The 27,793-nt window shown below is 39.2% G+C and overlaps 1 protein-coding gene across 2 annotated transcripts in view; it reads right to left on the bottom strand.

Annotated features, from left to right (window-relative positions):
• Positions 1-27,793, bottom strand: part of LOC126412154 (multidrug resistance protein homolog 49-like) — a 454,076-nt gene that overhangs the window by 125,396 nt on the left and 300,887 nt on the right. For both annotated transcript variants that reach the window (XM_050081614.1, XM_050081613.1), the window contains exons 12-14: positions 13,499-13,702; positions 11,564-11,906; positions 4,221-4,342 (exon numbers count right to left, since the gene is read on the bottom strand). In XM_050081614.1, coding sequence (XP_049937571.1) covers positions 4,221-4,342; positions 11,564-11,906; positions 13,499-13,702 — 669 coding nt within the window. The remainder of the gene's footprint in view (positions 1-4,220; positions 4,343-11,563; positions 11,907-13,498; positions 13,703-27,793) is intronic.

Genomic DNA, 27,793 nt, shown 5'->3' with positions numbered 1-27,793 from the left:
CAACCTCTGGTTCTTTTAGTTTATCCAGGTCCCATCTCCTTAAATTCCCGCCTTTTTGCAGTTTCTTCAGTTTTAATCTACAGGTCATAACCAATAGATTGTGGTCAGAGTCCACATCTGCCCCTGGAAATGTCTTACAATTTAAAACCTGGTTCCTAAATCTCTGTCTTACCATTATATAATCTATCTGATACCTTTTAGTATCTCCAGGGTTCTTCCATGTATACAACCTTCTATCATGATTCTTAAACCAAGTGTTAGTTATGATTATGTTGTGCTCTGTGCAAAATTCTACCAGGCGGCTTCCTCTTTCATTTCTGTCTCCCAATCCATATTCACCTACTATGTTTCCTTCTCTCCCTTTTCCTACACTCGAATTCCAGTCACCCATGACTATTAAATTTTCGTCTCCCTTCACAATCTGAATAATTTCTTTTATTTCATCATACATTTCTTCAATTTCTTCGTCATCTGCAGAGCTAGTTGGCATATAAACTTGTACTACTGTAGTAGGTGTGGGCTTCGTATCTATCTTGGCCACAATAATGCGTTCACTATGCTGTTTGTAGTAGCTTACCCGCATTCCTATTTTCCTATTCATTATTAAACCTACTCCTGCATTACCCCTATTTGATTTTGTGTTTATAACCCTGTAGTCACCTGACCAGAAGTCTTGTTCCTCCTGCCACCGAACTTCACTAATTCCCACTATATCTAACTTCAACCTATCCATTTCCCTTTTTAAATTTTCTAACCTACCTGCCCGATTAAGGGATCTGACATTCCACTCTCCGATCCGTAGAACGCCAGTTTTCTTTCTCCTGATAACGACATCCTCTTGAGTAGTCCCCGCCCGGAGATCCGAATGGGGGACTATTTTACCTCCGGAATATTTTACCCAAGAGGACGCCATCATCATGTAATCATACAGTAAAGCTGCATGCCCTCGGGAAAAATTACGGCTGTAGTTTCCCCTTGCTTTCAGCCGTTCGCAGTACCAGCACAGCAAGGCCGTTTTGGTTATTGTTACAAGGCCAGATCAGTCAATCATCCAGACTGTTGCCCTTGCAACTACTGAAAAGGCTGCTGCCCCTCTTCAGGAACCACACGTTTGTCTGGCCTCTCAACAGATACCCCTCCGTTGTGGTTGCACCTACGGTACGGCTATCTGTATCGCTGAGGCACGCAAGCCTCCCCACCAACGGCAAGGTCCATGGTTCATGGGGGGGGGTAAATTACATAAGAGTAGAGAAATCAACTCATCAAACTGTGGAAGCATTGTAACACATGAAAGAATGAAACTTCACTAACTATTGGATTTGAAAAAAGGTTGATTTGGCTGAAAGTTAATGAAGTTTCATTCTTTTACCTGTGCCTGTTGATGAGTCAATGTTTCCACTATTTGATGAACCTTGGATAATGTAGTAATATTGTAAATCCTCAATTTTCTTCATTTAATGGTGAGGAGGGTGTATTTGGGAGGGGTTGTTGAAGGATGTCTCCATAGTATTCTATTTTTATCTTTGATCATTATAATATTTATGGAAATCAGTTAAACATTCTTTGTGTCTATATCTATCAGTGAATCAATATGGAAAATAAGGAAGGTCTAGTTGTAGAACACCACCAAACCAAAGTAGGAGTAAGAAACTGAGCTTGTAGCCAAAGATTTCCAAACATTTGATTGAATGCAGCCCTGTGTTATCAGATTATACATCCAAGAGTACACAAATACAAGTAAACTGCAGTAGTGTCATCGATATGTTTTCTGACATAACTCAGTGAGGAGAATTAAGTGACATCAAACTGCCTAAAATGTAGGGATCTCCCTCAACTTCAGGTAGTTTGTCAGAGAGAGGTCCGAAGCTACAATGTGGCCAGATTGTGCCATTATGGAGTAAAAACACAAAGGACATCCATTAGTACCTCTGTTAGATCTATGAAATTGATAGAGAGCCTTGTCAGCTATAACAGAGGACTTGTACGAGGGGGTTTGAAAAGTCCGTGCAAAAATAAAGACTACTTACGTGTTTGGGGTAAACCTTTTTTATTTTTTAACATAGTCTCCTTTTGGATCTATACACTTTGTCTAACGTTGTTCTAATTTTTTGATCCATTCAGAATAACAGGAATTGTCCAAGTCTGCAAAATAGCTATTAGTTACTGCAATCACCTCCTCGTTTGAATAAAATCTTTGTCCCGCCAGCCTTTTCTTCAAATTGGGAAACAAATAGTAGTCCAAGGGAGCAAAGTCTGGAGAACAGGAGGGTTGTGAAATGAATCGGAATCCTATTTCCATTAATTTTGTGACTACAACTGCTGAGGTGTGTGCTGGTGCACTGTTGTGATTGAAAAGGACATTTTTGCTATCCAATCGCCGGCATTTTTCTTGCAGCTCGGTTTTCAAACGGTCCAATAATGATGAATAATACACACCTGTAATAGTCTTTTCCAGATAGTCGATGCAGATTATCCCTTGCAAATGTCAAAAGACAGTCGCCACAACCTTTCCGGCCGAAGGACTGGTCTTCGCCTTTTTTGGTGCAGATTCTCCCTTGGTAACCGATTGTTGTTTGGTCTCAGGAGTATAGTAATGTATCCATATTTCATCCACAGTGATGAAACGTTGCTTGAAGTCCTGTGTATTCTTCCAGAACAGCTGCAAACCATCCTTGCAACACTTCACATGATTCCGTTTTTGGTCAAGCATGAGCAATCGCGGAACCCATCTTGCGGATAGGTTTCTCATGTCCAAATGTTTATGCAAAATATTACAAACCCATTCATTCAAGATGCCCACAGCACTAGCAATCTCACACATCTTAACTCTTCTGTCATCCAGCATCATATCATGGATTTTATCAATGATTTATCTCCACAGGGCGCCCAGAACGTTCAGCATCACTTGTGCCCATATGGCCACTCTGAAAATTGTGAAACCACTTATAAACTGTTCTAATCGAAGGTGCAGAGTCACCATAATGTTTATCAAGCTTCTCTTTAGTCTCCTGAGGTGTTTTGCCTTTCATAAAGTAATGTTTAATCACCACACGAAATTCTTCTTTGTCCAGTTTATGACAATCACTCGACTTCCTTGATTCACACGAATGCCAAACACAAAGAAATAGACCAATATGGCTGAAACTTGGTGTGTGTTCTTTCCAAAGATGCTACTAACTAAACATGACCTCGATATGCGCTGGTGGTGCCATCTCTCGCACTTTGCATGGACTTTTCAAACGCCCCTCGTACTGAAGAACAACTACAGAGATCAGAGGAACAAGAGGTGTCAGATCTCTGGTGGTTCTAATGCCATGAAATCACTGATCATAAGAACAAACATGCAATACATTCACTGAGAAACTATTAATTTCCGTGTCATCTTAGTAAGGAAAAAAGGAAGTTGTCACAAGGATATTTTGGAATTTTTATTTGTAAATCCAAGATTTATAACTCACACCTTTTTACTTGTGCCAAAAATCTTCCGAAACTGAAATGTAAAGTATTTGCGAATATTCCAGTCTAGTCGTTGAGGAAAAATTATTCAAATTCAAATACTTTTTGCTTGGTATTCATTATGTGAATGCTGTAGTTTCAATTGGAGAAAAAAATTCAGTCAATACTACAACAACAATCTGGAACTGGAGGTTTTCTGTTTCAGACATCAGCTTTATAGTAGGGTTGATACTGTTCTCAGTTATCTTCTTGCATCCTTGATACTTTAGAAACAGCTTCTTAATTTCAAAAATAAAAAAAGGTTATATCTAATTATCATACTTTGTTTCTTCTTTTATTATTATTTTACACATCTAGTTATGTAGGATTAAATTGAGGAGCAAATGTCTGAGTCATTACATGAGTGTAAGATCACAAAGGTAAAAACAGATAAACTAAAATGTACATGAATCCTATGAACAAGATGCTGTGAGTATATATTAGCATGATCAACAATATAACACATGAAATTGCATAATTTCTTTCCGAGAAACTCCCTGACAGAATGGGACAGTGTGAGGATAACCACAAAGATTTTTTAACTCTTCTGGTAGCTTACTAAAATGGATGCAGCAGAATACTTCATGCTTCTTTACTCTCTTTTTTCCATCCATAATTACAATTTTATACAGAATGAATAACACAGTTTTTCAAGTTGCATGCAGTTTGTATTGAAATATCTGTGTAAAAAGCAAATTAAAATTATTAACTTGATGAAATAGTACCTCTTCCACTAATGTACCAGTTTGGAGATGATCTTTTGGTGAAGAAAATTTCCTTGAGAATTCAAAAATTGGTCCATCTGCTTTCTCACTAGTAACTGCTTCACTCTGCTGCTGTGTTGGTTCTGGATAATCAGAGTAACAATAGATTACCAACAAATTCTATGATCTGTACAATAATGACAGTGACAGGCTACTTTTTAAGCGAAAAATAAAAGGAATTATGTAAATACATACCACCCAACAAGTAAAATAAAATCATCCATAGTGTCTACATTTTTTGTATTAATGCTGATGAAAGTATATTAAATATAGAGAGCTGGTGACATCCTTGGTTTTATCGTAAAGAACACTTTCTAGTATGTATAGCTCATATGCAAAGACAGGTACAGTTCCTCACCCTCTGAAGGTGGCAAAAGCTAACCCATTCTTTAAGAAAAGTGAGAAAAATACTGTGGTTGGTAGGATTTGTCTGTCAAACATGAACTGATTTAATGGAAAGAAAATAATACTCTCTGGTATTTAGCATGACTTCAGGAAGAAAAAAATACAGAGTAATAGCTGTATATGAATACACATGCTCCATATTAGAAAGGAGACATTGCACACATGTACCCTCAAGGCATGATACTTCTTAGAGCAATCCTGTTCCCTCTGTACATAAACAACTTACCACTGAAAATCAGTGCCACTCTTTAAAGATGATACCAGCATCCTCCGGTAGCAAAATGATCATGATTAGATTAGATTATATGAAATGTACTTTTCATTCCACAGATTGATTACTGGGTCATTGTAGGAGGCCATAAATGAAGCTATAAGTGAGGTGAGTCACTGGATTGACTGAAACAATCTGATAAGCAATGCAAAAAACTACCATTCTAAACATTCATCTTAGAACCAGGAAAATTAAAAACATTACAAAAATTCATGGTTCTGAAATATCTCAGCAATAGGAACTAGATTTGTTAGGTCTGTGAATACAGATCAAGATAAAATCTCTCTCTCTCTCTCTCTCTCTCTCTCTCTCTCTCTCTCACACACACACACACACACACACACACACACACACACACACACACACACACACAACTGATAGTTGAATAAAGTATGCTACACCTTATACCAGGTTTTTCCAGAGCTTGCATGTCCACTGGATGAGAGCGGTGCACCACAGATGCAGGTGAGCAAATAGTTGACATGTGGACATGCAAGTGCTGCAGGGCCACAGTCTACATAATCCTATTGCATCAGCTGAGTACACACAGGTAGAGGAGCCCAGCCAAGTGCCTTGTCAGTGTGCAGAATGGGTGCAATTGTGTTACCTGGCACGCATGTGTCTGAGAGCTAGCCGAGTGCCCGGGAAGGTCTGCAACCTGTGGGTCTTTGGTGAAACAGCCTACCTTACACATTCATACATACTACACAAGCCCAGATATTGTTCACAATGTATACTAAATACAGTTTCATAGTGTTATCATAGTCTGTGGAGACTCTCCACCTAGCTCAGACATTCTCCTGGTTCATAAAAGAGTGTGGGTAATACGTGTGCAAAGCCAACAAACAGCTATAGACTTCTCTTCCAAAAATCAGTTAGTTTACTTCTTGGCATCATTTATATACTGGAAATGTTTCTGTTTATTAAAAGTAATGCCACTAATGCTAATATCCATTATCAAGATACGTGACAGAAAATGAAACTCCATATTGAAATAATGTGAATCTCTGCCTTTAAAAATTCATTGTTTAACCAAAGTATTCAACTACACAACAACCTGCCAATAAAAATAACAACGTGAAGTCTCTCACTTTGTTTAATATGAATCTGAAAGCCTCCTTGCTTAAGCATTGGTTTTACACCATATCTGAATTTTTCATCAATTTATATGCAAATAAATATTAAATCAAATAAAAGAATGATTTTTGTACAAGAAAAAAGAACTAATGTTAAATATGTGTAAACAAATGTTTGTATAATATCATTTGTAGCTATGCTGGTCATGTACTCTATGTATGTGTGTGTCTAACTCTCCATAGCTGAGTTAATGCAAAATGAGAAAAGTAATATACAATTATTAACATTTACTTGTGGAAAATTTGTGAGCAATGCAAGCAAGTACTGCAGAAATGCTTGTTTACCTGTAAAATAGAGAGAGAGAGAGAGAGAGAGAGAGAGAGAGAGAGAGAGAGAGAGAGAGAGAGATAATGTGTCAAAGGAGCAGGAATGAAGAGCATACTAAGCATTACAGATCACAGATGTATGAAAGAAATAAGTAACAGTGTTCTCAAAAGTTTATGAATGTTAACTATGTTTATGACTTGATCTTTCTATCGGCTTATAAGAAAAGATTTGTATATTGCCTTGATATTGTCATATTTCAGAAATATGTGGAATCATTCCAGGGTACACTGAAAGAGCATAACAATAGCTGGAAACGTATTTTGGATTCAAGTGCTTGTCAAAGATAAACTTAAATCCTTTTGATCAAACAGTCCACCACAGGTGTACTGCCAGTCATAGTGTCCAACAGGAATAATATTTCAGGGCTCAGACATGTCTCCATTGTCACGTTTGTTGACAAACCAAGCTCCTGAGGGTGCACGGCCGACTTACGCTATCTGATCAAAAAGTTTCCAGACACCATTTATGTAACGTGGAATTGACCACTAGACATCAGATATGCAGATCCACAAGTATAAAAAGATGCAGGGAATATTATGTTACCAGTAGAAAAGCAGCAACAGGAGAATGGGTTGGTCAGGAGACCTCACTGACTCCTAGTGTGGACTAATTATTGTATATCATCTGAGTAAAGGTGCGTTTACACTGCGATTTGTATCGGCACATGTATGAGATACATGTATATGCAACTTTGCGACATGTATCGCGACTTGTATGAGTTGACAAGTATCAACCTCATACATGTATGAGCGTGCGTTTACACTGGTTGATGTGTATCACTGTGCGATAGCTTCCGACGACGATTTGGAAGTTTTCACATTTTTATGTGCTGATACACTTGCTCTTTTGGAAGATGATAAGAAGAAAAGGCGGAGGAAGCGTAGATGGTGGCACAGAGAGTTTCTCGCGAATTAACGCTAGAGGATGGCGCATATTTTAGAAATTATGTTAGGATGAGTATGGAGGATTTCCGCGGTTTGTTATCACTTGTGGCTCCTCTTGTGTCCAAAACCAACACCAACTTTCGGGAAGCGATTCCACCAGAGGATCAGTTGGCAGTAACACTCCGTTTTTTGGCCACTGGGGATTCCTCTTGAAATGAAGATTTCATTACAAAACATTTGCATTGTCGCGCGATCGCTAATGCCAACGTCTCACACACGATTGTCGGCATCCGTTGTCAACATTATCACGCGAGGCCGCCGGAATAATAGCAAAAAATTTATATACGTGCCAGATGCATGAAAAAATTATAGAATGTATTACATACTCTGATATATATAAAACTTTTACCTTCACTTCTTGGAATAAAACTTGCACAATAGCCCCGCAAACACGAAGAATAATGTTGCATATGGCACTTTTTGATGTTCTATGCAGATACATTAACGTCGAAACGATAGTCGGCAACTCCAAAACTCAAACAGCCGCCAAAGAGCCTGGTACTACGCATGCGCTAATCGTCAAAATAAGCGGCAGTCGACAAGGCGACAGGAAATGATAGTACTGCGCATGCGCGAGTTCTTCAAATGTCGCTCATACATGTCGCGTATATGGCCAAAAAGCGATATACAAAATGTATACGCGACATGTATGAGCTCGAGGGTCCGCATACAAGTTCCGTGAATTTTTGTATGAGGTGATGTATCGCGACATGTCAAATTGACATGTGGCTCATACATGTCGCGATACATGTATCCCAGTGTAAACGTACCTTAACAAATACATCTGGGACATTTCATTCCTTCTAAAGACAGCCTAGTTAAGTGATGGGGATTCAATTGCAAAGTGGGAGTGCCAAGGATCAACCACAGCTAGATCGAGACCAGGCAGGCCTCATGCACAGACGAGCAAGGACTGTCATACACTGCAAAGGGTAGCAGTACAAAAATCTCATAAAATCAGTGGCAGGGATCACTTGTGAGTTTCAAAGTGCTATCAGAGGTCCAGCTAGCACAATGACTGTGCGCACTGAATTAAAATGAGAGGGGTACAAAAAATGAGCAGCTCCTCATAAGTCGTACATTTCTGTAGCCAATGCTAAATGATTCTTGCAGTTATGTGAAGAGTGACACCACTGGACATTGGATGATTGGGAACGAGTGATTTAGAGGATGAATAGCGCTGTACCCTCCAGCAATCCAATGGAAGGGTTTGGATTTGGCTAAATTCTTGGAGAACTTTACTTGCCACCAGGTGTAGTGCCAACAGTGAAGTATGGAGAACGTCGTAGTACTGTATGGGAATGTTTTTCGATGTTATGATGAGGTCCCATTATTGCGCTTAAGAAAAATGTGGGAGAATATTAATATGTTTTACAGCATTGTGTTTTCCGTAGACCTAGGTAGAGGAACAGTTCAGAGACCTTGATTGCATCAATATGACAACACACACTGTCATAAATCAGCATCTGTGAGGCAATGGTTTGTGAACGTAAGACTCCTGAACTGGACTAGCCCATTCAAGAGCCCTAACCTGAACTCAATGGAACACCTTTGGCACAAATTAGAATGTCAATTTCACTCCAGACCCCAGTGTTCAACATCACTTTTTTCTCTGGTTTTGGCTCTTGAGGAAGAATGGACTGCCATTCCTCCTCCACAGACATCCGAACACATTACTGAAAATGTCCCCAGCACAGTTCAAGCCATCATTAAGCTGAAGACTTCATACACCTCATACTACTGTCCACTAATAGGTGTCCGGATACTTTTGATAACATAGTGTATACCAGTATCCCCTGCCATAACAAGCCATTCACTCCACAGAGACACTTGCATCGGCATCTGTGGTAGTATCAAAGTAGTTTCTCTGTCTGCTCCGGTCGCAAGATCATTGTGTTTGGTGAGCATCTTCTTAATTAGACCTAGTGTTGGTTCCCAAGCCTTGCTGAGATTATATCCACAATCCTGATTGATATAGATTATTCCTGGTGCAAAGTTTGTTGACTTCTCTTATAACACTGTCCCACTATTTGGAAGTCTGCACTAAAATCCTGGTATGTTCATATTTCATTACATGATTCTCTAACAAATAGCATTCTGCAACCACAAACTTGTTGGGGTACATTAGTCGAGTGTGCTGCTGGTGTTCTTGGCCTCGATCTTTAATGGTGCACACTGTTTGTCCAATATACATCTGTCCACATTGACATGGAATCTGATGTACCCTGGGCTTCCATAATCTGAGGTCATCTCTGACACTTCCCAATAATTCCCGTGTTTTATTGGGCAGGCAAAAGACAGTTCTTACCCACTGCTTTTTCAGTGTGTGCCCTACTTTTCCCAATAGCATGCTGGTGTACAGTATACAGGTTACCTCCTACTCCGTGATTTCTTCCCTCTCCATTTGTTGTCCTGTAGTAGCAGAACAAGGAGCACGCTTACTCTGCCATTCTGAGTATCCATTTTTTTTTATTGGAACACAGTTCTGAGATGTTTCATTTCGTGGAGCAGACACTCTGCACCTCATACAGTGTGTGCCCTGTGTACTAGAGCTTTTATACCCCATTTCAATGTGCATAGTGGTGGCAGCTATCTGCATGCAAATACAGGTCAGTGTGCGTCTTCTTCCAATACACACAGTGCCCCATGGTTGACATCAGCTCTTCTCCTGACTACTAAGTCCAGCAATGGTAATCTTCCTCCTCCTTTGGTCTCCATAGTGAATTTGATATTGGGATGTACAGAGATCAGGTGTACAAGGAAGGCAAGAAGTTTGTTCCACCTATGGTGCTGATGACAAACTTGTCATCCACAAAAAAACAGGTGGGATTCTACTTAGATTATGTAAGGGCCTCTTCCTCGAAGTGTTCCATATATAAATTCACAGCCACAAATGAGAGTGGGTTACCCATGGCGACTCCATTCATCCATTAAATAGAAAATATGAAGAGGTTACAAAATACCTGAAAATGTCAGTGGCCTCCTCATCAAATTTCTGACCAATGAGTTCTGGTGACTCATGTAGAGGCATCCTGGTGAATAACAAAACCAAGTCAAAACTCACCATGATATCGGAGTCTTTGAGCCTGAGGTCATTGACGTGTTTCACAAAATCTACAGAATTGCAGATGTGATGTGGGCAGTTACCCACATAAGGACTTAATACCTGTCAGGTATTCTGTGACCAAATACATAGGAGCTTTGATGTTGCTGACAATGGGACATAACAGCACCTAATCTTTCTGGACCTTAGCGACTCCATAAAGTCTTGGCAGTACAATTCTTTGGGGTTAAAATTTCTTTATGACCCCTTCTGGTAACTCCGATTCCTTAAGAAGTGCACTGGTCTTGTTCTGCACCTTCTTGGTGTTGTCAGTCTTGATCTTCCTGTGTCATCATTTAGCAAGCTCTGCATCTTCTCAGTGTAGTACTTGTGGAAGAGAACAACAGAAGCATTGTCTTTGTCGTCAGATTCCATGCCAGTGTGGACAAACAATGTGCACCACTGAAGATCAATGCCAAAAACAACAGTGACAGGCTCAATTAAAGTACCTCAACAAGTTTGTGACCACAGAGCACTGTTTGTCAGAGGATCATTGATGGAATATGAACCTACCAGAATTTTTTTAACACAAGCTTCCAAATTATGGGGCAGTGTCATTAGAGAATCCACCTGGAATAACTGGGGCTAGTTACGAAGACACTCACCAAACACAACAATCTGATGACCAGGACAGACAGCAACTACTACATCAACACTACCACAGACACTGATGCAAATCCCTCTGCGAATGCTGATGTGTGCCCTCAGGCAAGGACCAACAAACAGAACAGCTTGTGGTGTGAGAGGATACAAGTCAGCTGTGTACCTCCATGAGCTCAGTATGTCAACAAACCTGATGATGGCAACACATCAGATCGCCAAAATTTTGTGCCTGTTGAACACTATGGACTAGTAGTACGACTGTAAATTGTTCGACCACCAAATATTCCAGGAGAAACTGAAAAATTAATTCCTTTTGTGCAACATTCCTGCTTTCAATAGATGTTGTTATGGTGATAGTGAAAAAAGTTTCAAATTGAATATCAGAACTTACTAGACAATTCTGTCTTCAGGCTTTACATCAAAGATCAAATTAATGTGTAAAGATGGCTACAATAAATTAGTTAAGATCACATTAGTGTTTCAGATAAGTACAAAGCTGTCATGCTTTACTCACCATCTCTTCCTGCAGCTGCTACTAATTTGCTGTAATATCCATTCAGTGCTATTAATTCTGAGTGAGTACCTTCCTCCACAACACAGCCTCCTGAAAGAACAATTATGCGATCTGCAGACACCACTGTTGACAATCTGTGTGCAACCAGCACAGTGGTACGACCTGCACTGGCCTTCTCCAGTGCTGCCTGGACGTGGGCTTCACTATGGGTATCTAGTGCAGAAGTAGCTTCATCCAGCAACAGAATGCGAGGGTTGCGCACAAGGGCTCTTGCTATTGCAATCCGCTGTTTCTGGCCACCTGAAAGTTGTGCTCCTCTATCTCCCACCAGAGTATCATAGCCCTGTTGAAATTAACTGTATAATAAGTACACATTGGTGTCATTAATCAATATTTTTTGTATAATCTGCTGTACTAAACAGTAGTGAAGATTACAGCTATGTTCTATCTCCCTTTGTCACCCAGGACACTTCCTTAGTAATGTAATTTCTCTAAAGAAAGGTTTTAATCATTATATGTACATTATATGCAGTTGCAGTGACCTCTGATTTCTGTGTATATTCGTGCTAAAGAGAGAGAGGAGGAGAAGGAGTGAGGAAGAGTGAGCGAGGGAGGAAGGGTAGGGATAGAGAGGTGCACTGTACTGAATGTCTTGGACTTGAACCTCCTTTTAATATTCTTTCTTCCTTATTTCTTTATTAAATGGAACAGTGGGCCATTCATTATTTCCATCATATACAACTTCTTGTTCTAATGCTTCTAAACTAAACTAAACTGAACTCCATCCAACCGGGCCTTGGAAGGTCCAATGGTACCGACCAGCCACCGTGTCATCCTCAGCCCAAAGACATCACTGGATGCGGATATGGAGGGGCATGTGGTCAGCAGGCCGCTCTCCCAGCCGTTAACGAGACCGGAGCTGCTACTTCTCAATCAAGTAGTTCCTCAGTTTGCCTCACAAGGGCTGAGTGCACCCCTCTTGCCAACAGCACTCGGCACACAGGATGGCCACGCATCTAAGTGCTAGCCCAGCCCAATAGCGCTTAACTTCAATGACGTGACAGGAATTGGTGTTATCACTGCGCCAAGGCCATTAGCACTCTAATCCTTCAGTGGGGTTTAATAGCACACTTTTTTGTTATGATTAATCACACCATCAACAACATAAATGCAAAGCTTAAATGAGCAAGACACGATCATCACAAACAAATGTTAGGATTTGCAATAGTTTATCCATGTTGTATCTCACAGGTTCAATATAGAAGAAATAATTTCAGCAAGATTACATCAATCTGAGATCAGGGTCATGAAACAAAAGAAGTGCAACAACTGATACAAACATAAAATCACAATGGCAAGAAAACTGTAATGTTAGAACAAACTTCATTCTGTTGTACACAGTCGATGCCGATCAGTTTCAAAGCATTGACCAGAATCAGCATTAGAATAAGCACAAACTGTAATTATCAATTCATATTGTAATAATGGCATTAATAGCATCATTCTGTGACTGATTGTCTCACTGATTATAGACATAAATATCACATCTATTTGGCAGAATGACATTTTTCAAAAAAATGTTGGGAGATCTCAGATATTTGTGGTACACTAATGATTATCTTAAAGATAAATATCAGGTTACAGTCTTTATTTATATTTGTGTGTGCGTGGCCGGGGGGGGGGGGGGGGGGGTGTCGGGGAGGGGACGGACGGGACAGGACGGGATGGGACGGGACGGGAGGGGTGTGGGGGAGGAGGGGGACAGGGCGAGTGGGAGAGGGGGGTGGGGTGTTTGCATGTGGATGTGGTTATGTGTGCATGTGCAGGTGGACTCAAGATAATAATGTTCTAGAAGCTTTACAATATAGCAAAGCCAGTAATAAATTTTAACAGTACATTTATCACTATCATGTAAATGATAAGATTGTTTCTCACTTGTGGCATTCGGCATATGAAGTCATGGGCATTTGCTTCAATAGCTGCTTTCTCTATTTCTGCTTGACTTGCATCAGGTTTTCCATATCTAATGTTTTCTGCTATAGTTGATGCAAACAGTACTGGTTCTTGACCAACAACTCCTATGTTGCTACGAAGCCAACGTACATTCAACTTCCTCAAATCACAGCCATCCAAGGACACCTAAAATACAAAATATCAACCAAAATTTTAATTGTAAGGTCAAGTTTTACTTAGATTCAGAGACAAGAGACGAGTCCCACAGACTGAACAGCTTTTATACTTCAGTTAAAACTTCCAAGCTGAGAGGCCTTGGCAGGTATATAAAACTATTTCTTGGTGTTTTGTCTCCAGTTGTGGAGACATCTTTGAAGAAAAAACGGCAACTGCATCAAGGGCTTGAGGGCCCCCTGAATTTATAGAGGTGGCATCACCATACATCACATGATGCCTAATGAATATCATCTCTGGCTTGTGTCATCACTGGCGATTAAGAGTAATCGATCATCATCCTGTTGGCACATATTTGGCATCCACATTTTATCTGATTTCCTTTATTTTCTGTTGAAAGTAACATGTTGTATGTAAAGCTCTACTGCTTCTGTACACAAGTGCACATGATAATGAACTGTCCTGACTAAAATGCTAGTCTCAACGAATTTTATTTAATGACTTCCTGCTTAGGTATCACATTCAGCTAAGTCCAGTTTGTCAGTTTGCCTCAGGTGACAGTTCCCTTTATGTTCAACCAAGCAAGTGTTAACACTTCCCTTTTTGGTTGCAATGTATTCTTGGCCACAACAACATGGAATATTACATATCACAGGTGTTGCTAGTGGATGCTGTACATCCAACAGCAGGCTTATACGTGGATGAGGAACAAAAAATTCCCGGATTTTTCCTGCATTTCCCAGTTAACAATACACTTTCTCCTGGATGAAAATACACTTTTTCTGTGTTAAGTAGCAGTATAATTTTCCTTGGAACTGTAAAACTTATCAATCCTTTCAATGGTTGTGGTTTTATACACTGACATTGAATTTCCCAGTACTTTAGAAAACGAAACTCAGGGGAAAAAACACGCTTTGGAAAGATGTCTGATGTGCAGCAACACATAAACTGCATATTATCATATTACAAAAGTATAAATTTGAATTCCACCGAACACCACATGTTACTTTCTGAAGGACTGAAATCAAGATTGCAATGCACTTTTGTAAGCCAGTCGTAGCTCATGTCAAACGATCTCGCCATCCGATGACAGCAGATATACAAAGTAGACTTGACCACTGTTTCTATGTTTTGATACAGTGTATCAATACGTGGAACTGTTTCAGTGTTTCGAAATGGCAGTGTTCCACTTTTTCGAAACAGTGGTGTTTCATTCTCCTCTGTCTTGGATAACTGGACCAGATTTGATCTCGAGGCAGACACAGAAACTGTATCATTGTTTCAAAATAATACTGTTTCAGGCCACTTGTGCTTGGGATGGATTCACTGTATCTAAACAGTCATGTTTCATTCCACTGTATCTTGGATGAGATTTGGGCACGGCACAGATACTGAAGCACATTTAACGTACTACTCCATAAAACACTTTCAGGAGTGTCGAAATCTTTTTTACACACAACGGCGTGAAGCTTAAGATTTCCAAAAATAAAGCTTTGTTTCTAATTGGCTACCCTATTCCAAAATGGAGTGATATCTGCTTTATAAACACTAACAAACAATAAAATAACGCACAGTATTCGCATTCAAAATAATAAAATTGTGAAAAACATTCAATTAAATTACACATATCTTGTAACATACACTTCTCTGTTCATGTACAGTAATGATATTAAAAATGCAAGTAAACCTACAACATTTTGTTTAAAAAAGGTGTAGAGTGGTAGTTTTTAGACATATACATACACTGGATGTACGTATACTTGCAAGCAATCTGGTTGACCGGTCACTGATGGTGTAGCGATGAACAGGAAAGGCTGGATATCACAGTGGATTTGGGGGACAAAAATTTTGTTATTTATTCGAATTACATGGTGTTATTTGTGAGTCTATAGTCAATGTGTCTATTCTCCACAATGATTCATTTTGTGTGCATGGAAATTAGCAGGACAAGTATATTACCCACACTAACACAATGTGGGAATCCCAGTAGTGTATCCGTTGTTTCTGCAGTTTGCTGCTGCCTCCAGTTCCATGTCTTCAGCTATGGCGTTAATGAAGCCCGGTGTAGGATTATTTTTTTGAAGATGAATCCTGAGAAAATTAAATGTAACTTGTGCTCAGTAGTGTTGTCGTTTAAAAGTAGTTCAACTTCTTGCTTAAACAGACATTTCCAACATAAGAATCCAACAGCTAATTTAAGTAAAACTCTTTCGAAACCAGTTTTTATTAATCTCGGCAGTGATGAAGCCAGTTCAGTTTCCACAGCAACTGTTCAGGTATTTGGCATTTCAGTGCCAATGCGTCAAGGTGAAGAAAAAACTGTGCAAGAAATACCCAGCACTTCCACCAGTTCAGTTCTGGGTTGGTGTGGTAGACAAACAAAGATTACTGGATTTGCATCAAGACCAGTGCCTTCACCCCAACGAGCCAAAATAGAGGAACAGATTTTAAGACTTAATAAAGAGTAACTTATATTTAATGTAGCTGAGAGTGTAGACTTTAGAAAAATGTACCCCCCAGTAGAAAAACAGTCTCCAACAGTCAACTCTCTCAAGTGTTCGACAACACACTCACTCATGTGAGTAAGATCTGCAGTGCAAGCTGCATCCTGCATCTGCATTACGACTGACCAATGGACATCTGTGAAAAATGAGAATTATATTGCTGTGACTGCTCACTTCATTCATAAAAACTGCAATCTGAAGTTGTTATCTAGTTTTAAATTCCATGACAATCATAAAGCTGAAAACATTTCCAATGAATTACAAAATGTGACTTCAACTTGGGGTACTACAAACAAAATTGTAGCATGCACTACAAATAATGCACCAAGTATGGTGAAGGCAGTGATGATGTGCAAATGGTGGAATGTGCCTTGTTTTGCAGATAACTGAATTTAATTGTGCATGCAAGCCTTGAACCAATTACAGACACAAGGGCAAAAGTGAAGTCAATAGCAGAATTTTCACATGAAGTCCTCAGACACTTGGGAAATTATGCAATATTCAGAAGCAAATGTGCTTCCCTATTTTAACACCGAAACAAGATTGCCCTACGAGATGGAATTCCTTGTATGAAATATTTGACAGGCTTGTGAAAATCAAAGAGCCTTTGCAAAGCACACTTGCCGTCCTCAGTGTGGATTCACAAACAAAACTGTCCAATGAAGACAGATCAGTTATTGAAAAATCTTGTGAAATACCATCTCCTTTTGAGCAAGTCACAACAGAAATTAGCAGTGAAAGAAATGTAATCTTGCCAAAAGTTGTCTTATAAAGTAAAGGTTTACAAAGCCATTGTCTGAGACTGAAAAACTTAGATTACAGCAATGGAGCCATTAATACAATAATTGCTAAACTTGAGGATGGAATCTGTACCCACCTCGTTCAAAAGCTTGCAGATAAAGCAATTCCTTGTGAAACAACATTACTGGATCCTTGCTTCACGGAGCATGGATTTCCAAAAACTGGGGATCAATTAAAAGAAACAAAGACGCCATAATTAACAAGTGCTGTGCAATATGACAGAAACCCACTCAGTGTTCTACAGACAGTCCACCATCAGCCAAACCAGTTGTGGTAAGCACATTCAACTCTAGCAGTCACAACATCTGGCACGACGTTGAACACGCTGTAGGAGGCTTGATAGAAAGTGTGGACATTTCATGTGCTGCAAGTATAGTCGAGCTTGATAAATACATGAAGATGGCATTGATACACAGATCATAAGATCCATTGCTGTAGTAGAAAGAACATCAAGTGTGGTTTCCTGTTTGAAATAATGAAACGATGTTTTTGTATTATGGCTATGTGAGTGCTTCTATTCAAATCAGGGGCAAATAATAACAGACAGACGATATCAAAAATAATACTTCTAAACTACAACTTATAATAGGTACAGCAGATCTACTCAGAAATGAAACAGTAAAATTTCAACTGATTTTGTTCTTCTCTGGACAATGCGTTATGTCAAACATATAAAGTCTGTCCTAAGCCAATTGGAAAGTATGAAAGTCACATGACACAAAAGCAGCGCATTTGCTGGAGGAATTACAAAACTGCCAAGATGCCTAAGTGAAAGTTTCATACTTTCTGCGAAATGATTGGCGCTCTCAGACCTCATTTTTGTTTTTATGACAATATTTATACAGTAGACACTCAAAATTATACAATGTGAAGACCTACATGATCACAAAACACAAACTGTTTCACTGTTTCAATACATTACATTGTACTGTATCATTAGTTTTGAAACAGTTAGGGTAGACCGGGGAAAAGCTGACACCTTAAGACATTTTTAATTTTTACATTTTTACTGATTTAGTTATGTTTTTTATTGAGGTACCTAATGTTTAATTGGGGATTTCTGCTTTCATTAAAAATATAGTTTTGTTAAACTAATTCCATTTATGAAGTGAAAAACGCATATATAGCAACGTCTACTGGACGTCGGTATTTCCCTGTCGCCAGGGCAATTTCGACACCACTTTGGAGTAACGCCGACATTAGTGAGAAATTATAACATGAATGTATATCACTAAAATGTACATTGTTACAAAGTTATATATGATACTTATAATAGTATGTCCCCCCCCATGAACCAAGGACCTTACCGTTGGTGGGGAGGCTTGCGTGCCTCAGCGATACTGATAGCCGTACCGTAGGTGCAACCACAACTGAGGGGTATCTGTTGAGAGGCCAAACAAATGTGTGATTCCTGAAGAGGGGCAGCAGCCTTTTCAGTAGTTGCAGGGGCAACAGTCTGGATGACTGACTGATCTGGCCTTGTAACACTAACCAAAACGGCCTTGCTGTGCTGGTACTGCGAACGGCTGAAAGCAAGGGGAAACTACAGATGTAATTTTTCCCGAGGGCATGCAGCTTTACTGTATGGTTAAATGATGATGGCATCCTCTTGGGCAAAATATTCCAGAGGTAAAATAGGCCCCCATTCGGATCTCCAGGCGCGAACTACTCAAGAGGACGTCATTATCAGGAGAAAGAAAACTGGCATTCTATGGGTCAGAGCATGGAATTTCAGCTCCCTTAATTGGGCAAGTAGGTTAGAAAATTTAGAAAGGGAACTGGACAGGATAAAGTTAGATATAGTGGGAATTAGTGAAGTTCGGTGGCAGGAGGAACAAGACTTTTGGTCAGGTGAATAAAGAGTTATAAATACAAAATCAAATAGGGGTAATGCAGGAGTAGGTTTAAATATGAATAAAAAATAGGAGTGCAGGTAAGCTACTACAAACAGCATAGTGAACACATTATTGTGGCCAAGATAGACACAAAGCCCACGCCTTCTACAGTAGTACAAGTTCATATGCCAACTAGCTCTGCAGATGACAAAGAAATTGATGCAATGTATGATGACATAAAAGAAATTATTCAGATAGTGAAGGGAGGTGAAAATTTAATAGTCATGGATGACTGGAATTCGATAGTAGGAAAAGGGAGAGAAGGAAACGTAGTAGGTGAATATGGATTGTGGGTAAGAAATGAAAGAGGAAGCCGCCTGGTAGAATTTTGCACAGAGCATAACTTAATCATAGCTAACACTTGGTTCAAGAATCATGAAAGGAGGTCATATACATGGAAGAAGACTGGATGTATTAGAAGGTGTCAGAAGATCATATAATGGTAAGACAGAGATTTAGGAATCAGGTTTTAAATTGTAAGACATTTCCAGGGGCAGATGTGGACCCTGACAAAAATCTATTGAGCATGAACTGCAGATTAAAACTGAAGAAACTGCAAAAAGGTGGGAATTTAAGGAGATGGGACCTGGTTAAACTGACAGAACCAGAGGTTGTAGAGAGTTTCAAAGAGATCATTAGGGAACGACTGAAAAGAATGGGGGCAAGAAATACAGTAGAAGAAGAATAGGTAGCTTTGAGAGATGAAATAGTAAAGGCAGCATAGGATCAGGTAGGTAAAAAGACAAGGGCTAGTAGAAATCCTTGGGTAACAGAAGAAATATTGAATTTAATTGATGAAAGGAGAAAATATAAAAAAAAAACAGTAAATGAAGCAGTCAAAAAGGAATACAAACGTCTCAAAAATGAGATCAACAGGAAGTGCAAAATGGCTAAGCATGGCTAGAGGACAAATGTAAGGATGTAGAGGCATATCTCACTAGGGGAAGATAGATACTGCCTACAGGAAAATTAAAGAGACCTTTGGAGAAAAGAGAACCACTTGTATGAATATCAAGAACTCAGATGGAAACCCAGCTTTAAGCAAAGAAGGGAAAGCAGAAAGGTGGAAGGAGTATATAGAGGGTCTATACAAGGACAATATTATGGAAATGGAAGAGGATGTAGATAAAGATGAAATGGGAGAGATGATACTGTGTGAAGAGTTTGACAGAGCACTGAACGACCTGAGTTGAAACAAGACCCCGGGAGTTGACAACATTCCATTAGAACTACTGACAGCCTTGGGAGAGCCAGTCCTGACAAAACTCTGCCATCTGGTGAGCAAGATGTATGAGATAGGGGAAATACCCTCAGACTTAAAGAAGAATATAATAATTCCAATCCCAAAGGAAGCAGGTGTTGACAGATGTGAAAATTACTGAACTATCAGTAAAATAAGTCACAGCTGCAAAATACTAACGCAAATTCTTTACACACAAATGGAAAAACTGGTAGGAGCAGACCTCGGGGAAGATTAGTTTGGATTCTATAGAAATATTGGAACACGTGTGGCAATACTGACCCTACGACTTCTCTTAGAAGCTAGATTAAGGAAAGGCAAACCTCCATTCTAGCATTTGTAGACTTAGAGAAAGCTTTTGACAATGTTGACTGGAATACTCTCTTTCAAATTCTGAAGGTGGCTGGGGTAAAATACATGGAGCGAAAGGCCATTTACAATTTGTACAGAAACCAGATGGCAGTTATATGAGTCGAAGGGTATGAAAGGGAAGCAGTGGTTGGGAACAGAGTGAGACAGGGTTGTAGTCTCTCCCTGATGTTATTAAGTCTGTATATTGAGCAAGCAGTGAAGGAAACAGAAAAATTTGGATTAGGTATTAAAATCCATGGAGAGTAAATAAATACTTTAAGGTTCGCCAATGACATTGTAATTCTGTCAGAGACAGCAAAGGACTTGGAAGAGCAGTTGAACGGAATGACAAGTGTCTTGAAAGAAGGATATAAGGTGAACATCAACAAAAGCAAAATGAGCGTAATAGAATGTAGTCAAATTAAGTTGGGTGATGCTGAGGGAATTAGATAACAAAATGAGACACTTAAAGTAGTAAAGGAGTTCTGCTCTTTGGGGAGCAAAATAACTGATGATGGTTGAAGTAGAGATGATGTAAAATCTAGACTGACAATGGCAAGGAAAGCATTTCTGAAGAAGAGAAATTTGTTAACATTGAGTATAGATTTAAGTGTGAGGAAGTCATTTCTGAAAGTATTTGTATGGAGTGTAGCTATGTATGGAAGTGAAACATGGACGATAAATAGTTTGACAAGAAGAGAATAGAAGCTTTCGAAATGTGGTGCTACAGAAGAATGCTGAAGATTACATGTGTAGATCACATAATTAATGAGGAGGTATTGAAAATAATTGGGGAGAAGAGGATTTTGTGCCACAACTTGACTAGAAGAAGGAATTGGTTGGTAGGACATGTTCTGAGGCATCAAGGGATCACCAATTTAGTACTGGAGGGCAGTGTGGAGGGTAAAAATCGTAGAGGGAGACCAAGAGATGAATACACTAAGCACATTCAGAAGGATGTAGGTTGCAGTAGGTACTGGGAGATGAAGAAGCTTGCACAGGATAGAGCAGCATGGAGAGCTACATCAAACCAGTCTCAGTACTGAAGACCACAACAACAACAACAACAACAACAATAGTATGTCATGACTGTAGATAAAGAAATATGACAAATAAGTCTGAAAACAAAACAAATCATTTTATGAAGTAGAGCAAAAGTCACAAATGTAGTTTTCAGGAGAATCATAGCTGCTACAGTCTGCATGTGCCCACTACCCACAAAATACACACCGATACCACAGTTCAGTTTAAATGCCATATTCCCCACAGACTAAACACAGTTCACTGTCTTTGGAAAATAAATCTATTGTCACCCATTTCATCATCATTGCATAACGCTGACTCATCTATGGGCTCGAAAATATTCTAAATGATCATCCTCAAAGATTTGATTTTTGAATGAGAGTCAAATGCTCTGTGATTTAAGAAATTCATCAGACATTCGCACACAGAGTTCACCTTGCAAAAAAGGAAATTTACTTTGAAATTAATGCTTTTCAAACAACTGTCCCAAATTTTTCCTGCGATCTGTTAGAATTGGATTCGTTTCAGCAGTTGCCAGAGGGCGCCAGATAATAGGCAACACCACCCTTGCACAGCTACGATGACGTAGGATGCCCATAAGTTCATATGTGTAAAACATTAAAAGATCTTACATCATAAAGGAAACAAAACATTAGAGGATAATCCAAGAGCATGTGAATTTTATGAACCATACTAAAATGCTAAGCAGATTCAGAAGGATGTAGGTTGCAGTAGGTACTGGGAGATGAAAAAGCTTGCACAGGATAGAGTAGCATGGAGAGCTGCATCAAACCAGTCTCAGGACTGAAGACCACAACAACAACAACAAACTAAAATGCATAATTCGGCTTAAAGTGCACATTCGTATGTCCAGATTCAGATGTAAATTTCCTTGGAGTACCAGTACTGTATTATCTCATGTTTGGTTCTTTATTATGGCATAATGCCCCAAGTGCTAGAAGATGAAAATGTGAACTTGAATTGCAGTGAACAGTTGAAACTAGCCAATAGTGTTGAATTAAACACTTCAGTTTAAATAAATTGACTGCCTCAGCAGAAAAGATTAATAAAGTCAAATTTCTTTAACAAACCGACAAAAATAACTTTATTGTTCTGCAAGGCGATTAATGCTTGAGTGTCAGAAAGGTGGAAACAAAATAAAATCTGAAATTAATAACATATTTTAGCCTTCTGCAGTTATGTGAATGTATTTTAATTCACTTGATAGCTCCCAGCCACAGAAAACAGTTTTGTTTTCATTTGACATGAGAGCAATAAATGAAGAGGAAACAGCAAAATCACTTAACTCGAGTCATGTGGAGACTACCACCTCCCCACTACAACTCAGACTGCTCTGTGCATTGGGTCCGGATCTACGATATTCCCATACCCGGGCGATATTAGATAGTGGCACTCCCCCTCCCTCGAGTGTTTTTTGAGGGAGGACGCCAAAAATTTAAAAAATCAACTTTTCAAAGATATCTTCATTTTTAGCGCACATCTTTCTGAAGAGTCTGATATATAAAACATATATATATTTCATGTGGTTTCTTGATCTGATTACACGTATTTTGTCACTGTCTGCTAGATAAAACAAAATAGGCCTGGCTAATATTGCAGCCATTGTTACACACACCATGAGACTGTTTTGGTATAAATGGTCATTTTTATAACACGACAGAATGTAATTCATGAAGTACCAATGTCAATTGCCTATTAGGCCTACTACAAGCAAAACGTTTTATGTTAGGAAATATTTTTACATTTCATTCATACTCTCTAGCTTCTGAAGCATGAGATCGAAAAGTAGTAGCACAAAATTTTTATATGAATTTGGAATCATCATATTCTTCTGTAATTTGTGAGAGTCCCCGTTTCTTCTCCTTCCTCATTCTAACAAACAATCTTGTCATCACTGATTCTGTAACTATTCCTGCCAGTGTCAAAAACTTATTCTCTGGTTAACTTTACTAACCCTGCCATAATCACCGGTTTAGTTATCCCACATTTATTCTCCGGTTAGGCGTTATTATGTGTTTGTACAACGCGTCTTCCGTGCGACTCCCAGTATAGAACTTTAGCAGCTGGCCCTTAGTAGTGTAGCGGTCTGGCCAAAATTTTCTGTCAAAATTTCATTTTCTTGGATACACGGAGAAGACAATTCATAATCTTTGTTGCATGTTATTCCTGTTAGTCATTTATTTCCACTCTAGTAGTCTGAATCTATGGAATTCACTAGTAATTATAACAAAGCTGATCATTTTCAAACCCAGTCAACCACATACACAGCAATTGGCATTCACCCGCTTGGCTTTATTCACTCAGTTCGTTTAGCGCCATCCCCTTTTGACTGCAGGTAAGTTTATTTCTAGATGCAACAGGAATTCCCCTGGCAGACACATCACATACACTATGCATGCATTCATAAATTAACTTACGATTCATCCAGAAATCAACTTAGAATTTGATCAAAAATGTTCAAAAACCAACAGGGATGCATTCAAAATCATATGAGTAATTGTTAGACCAATGTGCGCTGCATGCTAGGTGCTTTGTGAAACGAGGTCTTTTTCCTCAGTAATATGAATTTGGTGACCCCCCCCCAAAACTGCCGTCTGGGCCAGATACCCCAGTTTGCCCCCACACCCTAGTTCCAGGCCTGTTGTGCATACACGAATCTGGCAGCTTAGGTGCACCAGTAAGATTTTTCCAGATAGCATCTGGCTGCTTATACAGCTAACTGCCACACTACTGTAGCCAGAGGCAGGAGAAGGTACTACTCATACATGACTCAACTGCACATATGCATAAGCTTGCTTGCAACCGCTCAAATGAATCTAATGTAAGCAGTCGTGACATCATGCTTATCAGAGGCAATTTGTTGTTATGAAACAATGCATAGTGTTCCTAAAGCCTTTGAAACATTTTGCTGTTGGCAGACGCTTGTATGAGCACTGTGATTTGTTGTTTTATATGGTGCATTTCCTTTGCAACATAAGTTTTATTTTCATTTTTTTTCTCTCATCCGTATTTTATTGCTACAGTTTATTCTGCAGTAGTGAGATACAGTAATATGCTTTGTTAGAGTATTGGTTCTTACCAGTCAAAGTTATAAAAATTTAACTGAAAATTAAAACAATAAAAAATTCCCAGAATTCTAAAAAATTCACCGGGTTTTTCCTGGCTTTGTCCCAGATGAAAAAATTCCTGGGTTCTTCCCATATATCCCAGTTGTCCTGGGTCGTGTACACCCTGAACAGGCAAAGATGTTTCGACAGTTGTATATGAAACACCAGGGAATAGGTTTAAATATTGAACACAACCTCTCAACCTGGAAGATTTAACTTAAGGAAACGCTACATTTATAGTCACCATTTTACAGACTTACCTTTACCATCATTACATTCTGCTTCAATATTACATTCTTTAGTATGCTGTATTAAGCTGAGCCTGACTAATGGGCTAAAATATTAATTACTACTAGGAATTTGTGATTTACGTGCATTTTGCTTTTAAATATGAAACTGCTCTACCAATGAACAATGGACAATACCATTAACATAATAATGTAGTTACGAATTTTTGTCACAGAATGACTGTTTTTTTTTAAAAAAAAAAATACTGCCACAAAATTTGAGATAAAATTAAGATAAATGAAACTGTAAAATCATACAGTGGAAATGCTAAATCGCATATAGGCACAACAAAAAGACTGTCATAAAGTAACTTTTTGGCCAACATGGCCTTCATCGTGAACACACACACGCGCACACACACACACACACACACACAAAGCAAATGCATCTCATATACACACATGACCACAGTCTCTTGCTGCTGGCCTTTTAAGCTGTACAACTTAAATGAGTTGTAAATGTTACTTAGGTCACAAACTTGGTAAAGAATTCACTGATATGAAAGTCTAGAAGAATATGTACAAATATTTTGTCTACTATATTTTTCAATTAGAACATTGTATGTCCCACCGTACAAAGGTACGTAAGTAACTGTATTTGTAAGGGGTGAGCTGTAACAAATACTGTATGACTTAAAAATGATAGATGGTAATAATGACATTAATAAAGAAATGTGGGTCATTATTGACACTTGAGAGGGTTGGAAAGTGAATAAGGGAAGTTAATAAGGAAAACCAAATTAGTTTGCACCAAATAGAAATTACATGTCCAATTAGGATTATAAGTCAGTACAGACACACATAAATGCTAACACAGAAATTTGTGAAAATACTGCAAGAAGAAGCAAAGGAATGGAAGGACTCAAAAAAGGTTAGAAATATTTTTAACCAGCTTTACTGTGAGCAGTGCAGAAACTAGTAAGACACAGTTCTCCAAACGTATAAATATAATTCCCAGCCCAACAAAGAGAATGTTCACTTCTGCAGCCCAAACACTGAGTTATTAAAAATGTATATAACAAATCCCAAACCAATATAATGGAACTGTATAGATAAAGAAACCTACTCACCAAGCAGTGGCAGGAGAACACATATACCAAAAAATGTTTCATGTATGCAAGCTTTTGGAGCCAGTGGCTCGTTCTTTTGGCAGAAGGGTTGCAGGGTAAGGAAGAGGGGTGAAGGAAAAGGACTGGAGAGGTTTAGGAAAAGGGGTAAGGGGTGGAGATGGAAAGGTCACCCAGAACCCCAGGACAGGGGAGACTTACCGGATGGGATTAGAAGGAAAGACTGATGATTGGGGACTGCACCAAATGAGATTTGAAAACCTGAGAGCTTAATAGTGAAAGGCAGTGTAATATACAAGACAGAGCTTACTGCTAAAACATTGTGCATAAATTAATAAGAGTGAAAAGCTAAGTGCATTGTATGTAATAGATGAGGTAGGGGGATGACGAAAAATAGACAGGTCAGAAATTCAAAGATGTAAAAAACTAAAATGGAGTTTAGAAAGGAATAGTTATTGTGAAGAAATGCTGAAATCAAAGAAATTAATGTAAATTAAGCCCAGGTGGGTGGTGACAACCAAGTACATGTAGCGCTAGTTTCCTTGTGCGGAGTTTTGAGAAACTGGTGTCTGAGGGAAAACCGCAGATGGTGCATGTGGTGAAACAGGCACTGAGGTCATGACTGTCATGTGGTAGAGCACACTCTGCAACAGTATATTTTGCATTGCTGGTATACACCCTCTACCTATGCCCATTCATCCTAAATGATACTTTGGTGGTAATCAATGCTATCTGGTGGAGTGTGTGGAACTAGACTGTCAATAAGTGTAGTGTCAGGAGGTTGTGGGGCAGGGAGGTGAAGAGTGGGGAAAGACAAGCAGATGAACTGGCAGAGCGTTGCAAATAAACAGGGTGGGAGATGAGAATGAAGAGGAGATGATACAACAGAGAGCGTGGAAACTGTTGGGCAGAGGGTGTGGGAACAGTATGTTACCACAGGTTGAGGCCAGGATAATTATGGGAGTGGAGAATGTGTTGTAAGGATAACACCCATTTGCACAATTCAGAACAGCTGGTAGTGGAGAGAAGTATTCAGATGGCTCAGGTAGTGAAGCAGCCATTGAAATCAAGTGTGTCATGTTCAGCTGCATGTCGTGCCGCAGGGTGGTCTAAACACAACAGACTTGATTTCAATGGCTGCTTCACTACCTGAGCCACCTGAATAGTTCCTTCCACCACCGGCTTTTTTGAATTGCATGGATGGGAGTTAACCTTACAACACATTCTCTGCTCCCGCAATTATCCTGGCCTCAATGTATGGTAACATACTGTCCCCACATCCTCCACCCAAAAGTTTCCAGCCCCTCTGTCCTATCATCTCTTCCCCATTCTTATCTCCCATCACGGAATCAGAAATAAAGTTAGTAGCTTTAGAAAATCATTTGTGTAACTTCAAGAGCAATCTTGGTACAAAGCATGAATTTTGTGGTAGTTGTTTAATTTACCATCGATTATCAGAGTGCATCATAACAACAGCAAAGCAGGAATGTGTTGCTATTGCTGCTTACATGTCAGTTGTGCAGTGAGCTGATGTTATTGTAGCACCCATGCACTACGTACAGAATGTAGGCTATGGTGATGGTGTGGTGATGGAAACTGATAATGCACGCGTCTGTCAAAAATGTATTTGTTCCACACAAATGAGTAAATGAAAAGGTGACAAAAGTGAAATCTGAAGGCAATGTCCATTAACCAGAGATCACGATAATGGCGTCAATCCCAGAGGGTGTACACTCCTCAGTGACAAGCGTGTCACCCAATCATGTGAGTGCAGGAGAACAGCATATCTGGAATGAAACGAACTTTC

Source organism: Schistocerca serialis, chromosome 7 (genome assembly GCF_023864345.2).
Source record: "Schistocerca serialis cubense isolate TAMUIC-IGC-003099 chromosome 7, iqSchSeri2.2, whole genome shotgun sequence".
In the NCBI taxonomy this organism is placed as follows: domain Eukaryota; kingdom Metazoa; phylum Arthropoda; class Insecta; order Orthoptera; family Acrididae; genus Schistocerca; species Schistocerca serialis.
The sequence above is the reverse complement of the archived record's forward strand: the minus strand, read 5'-3'. Positions and strand labels throughout refer to the sequence as shown.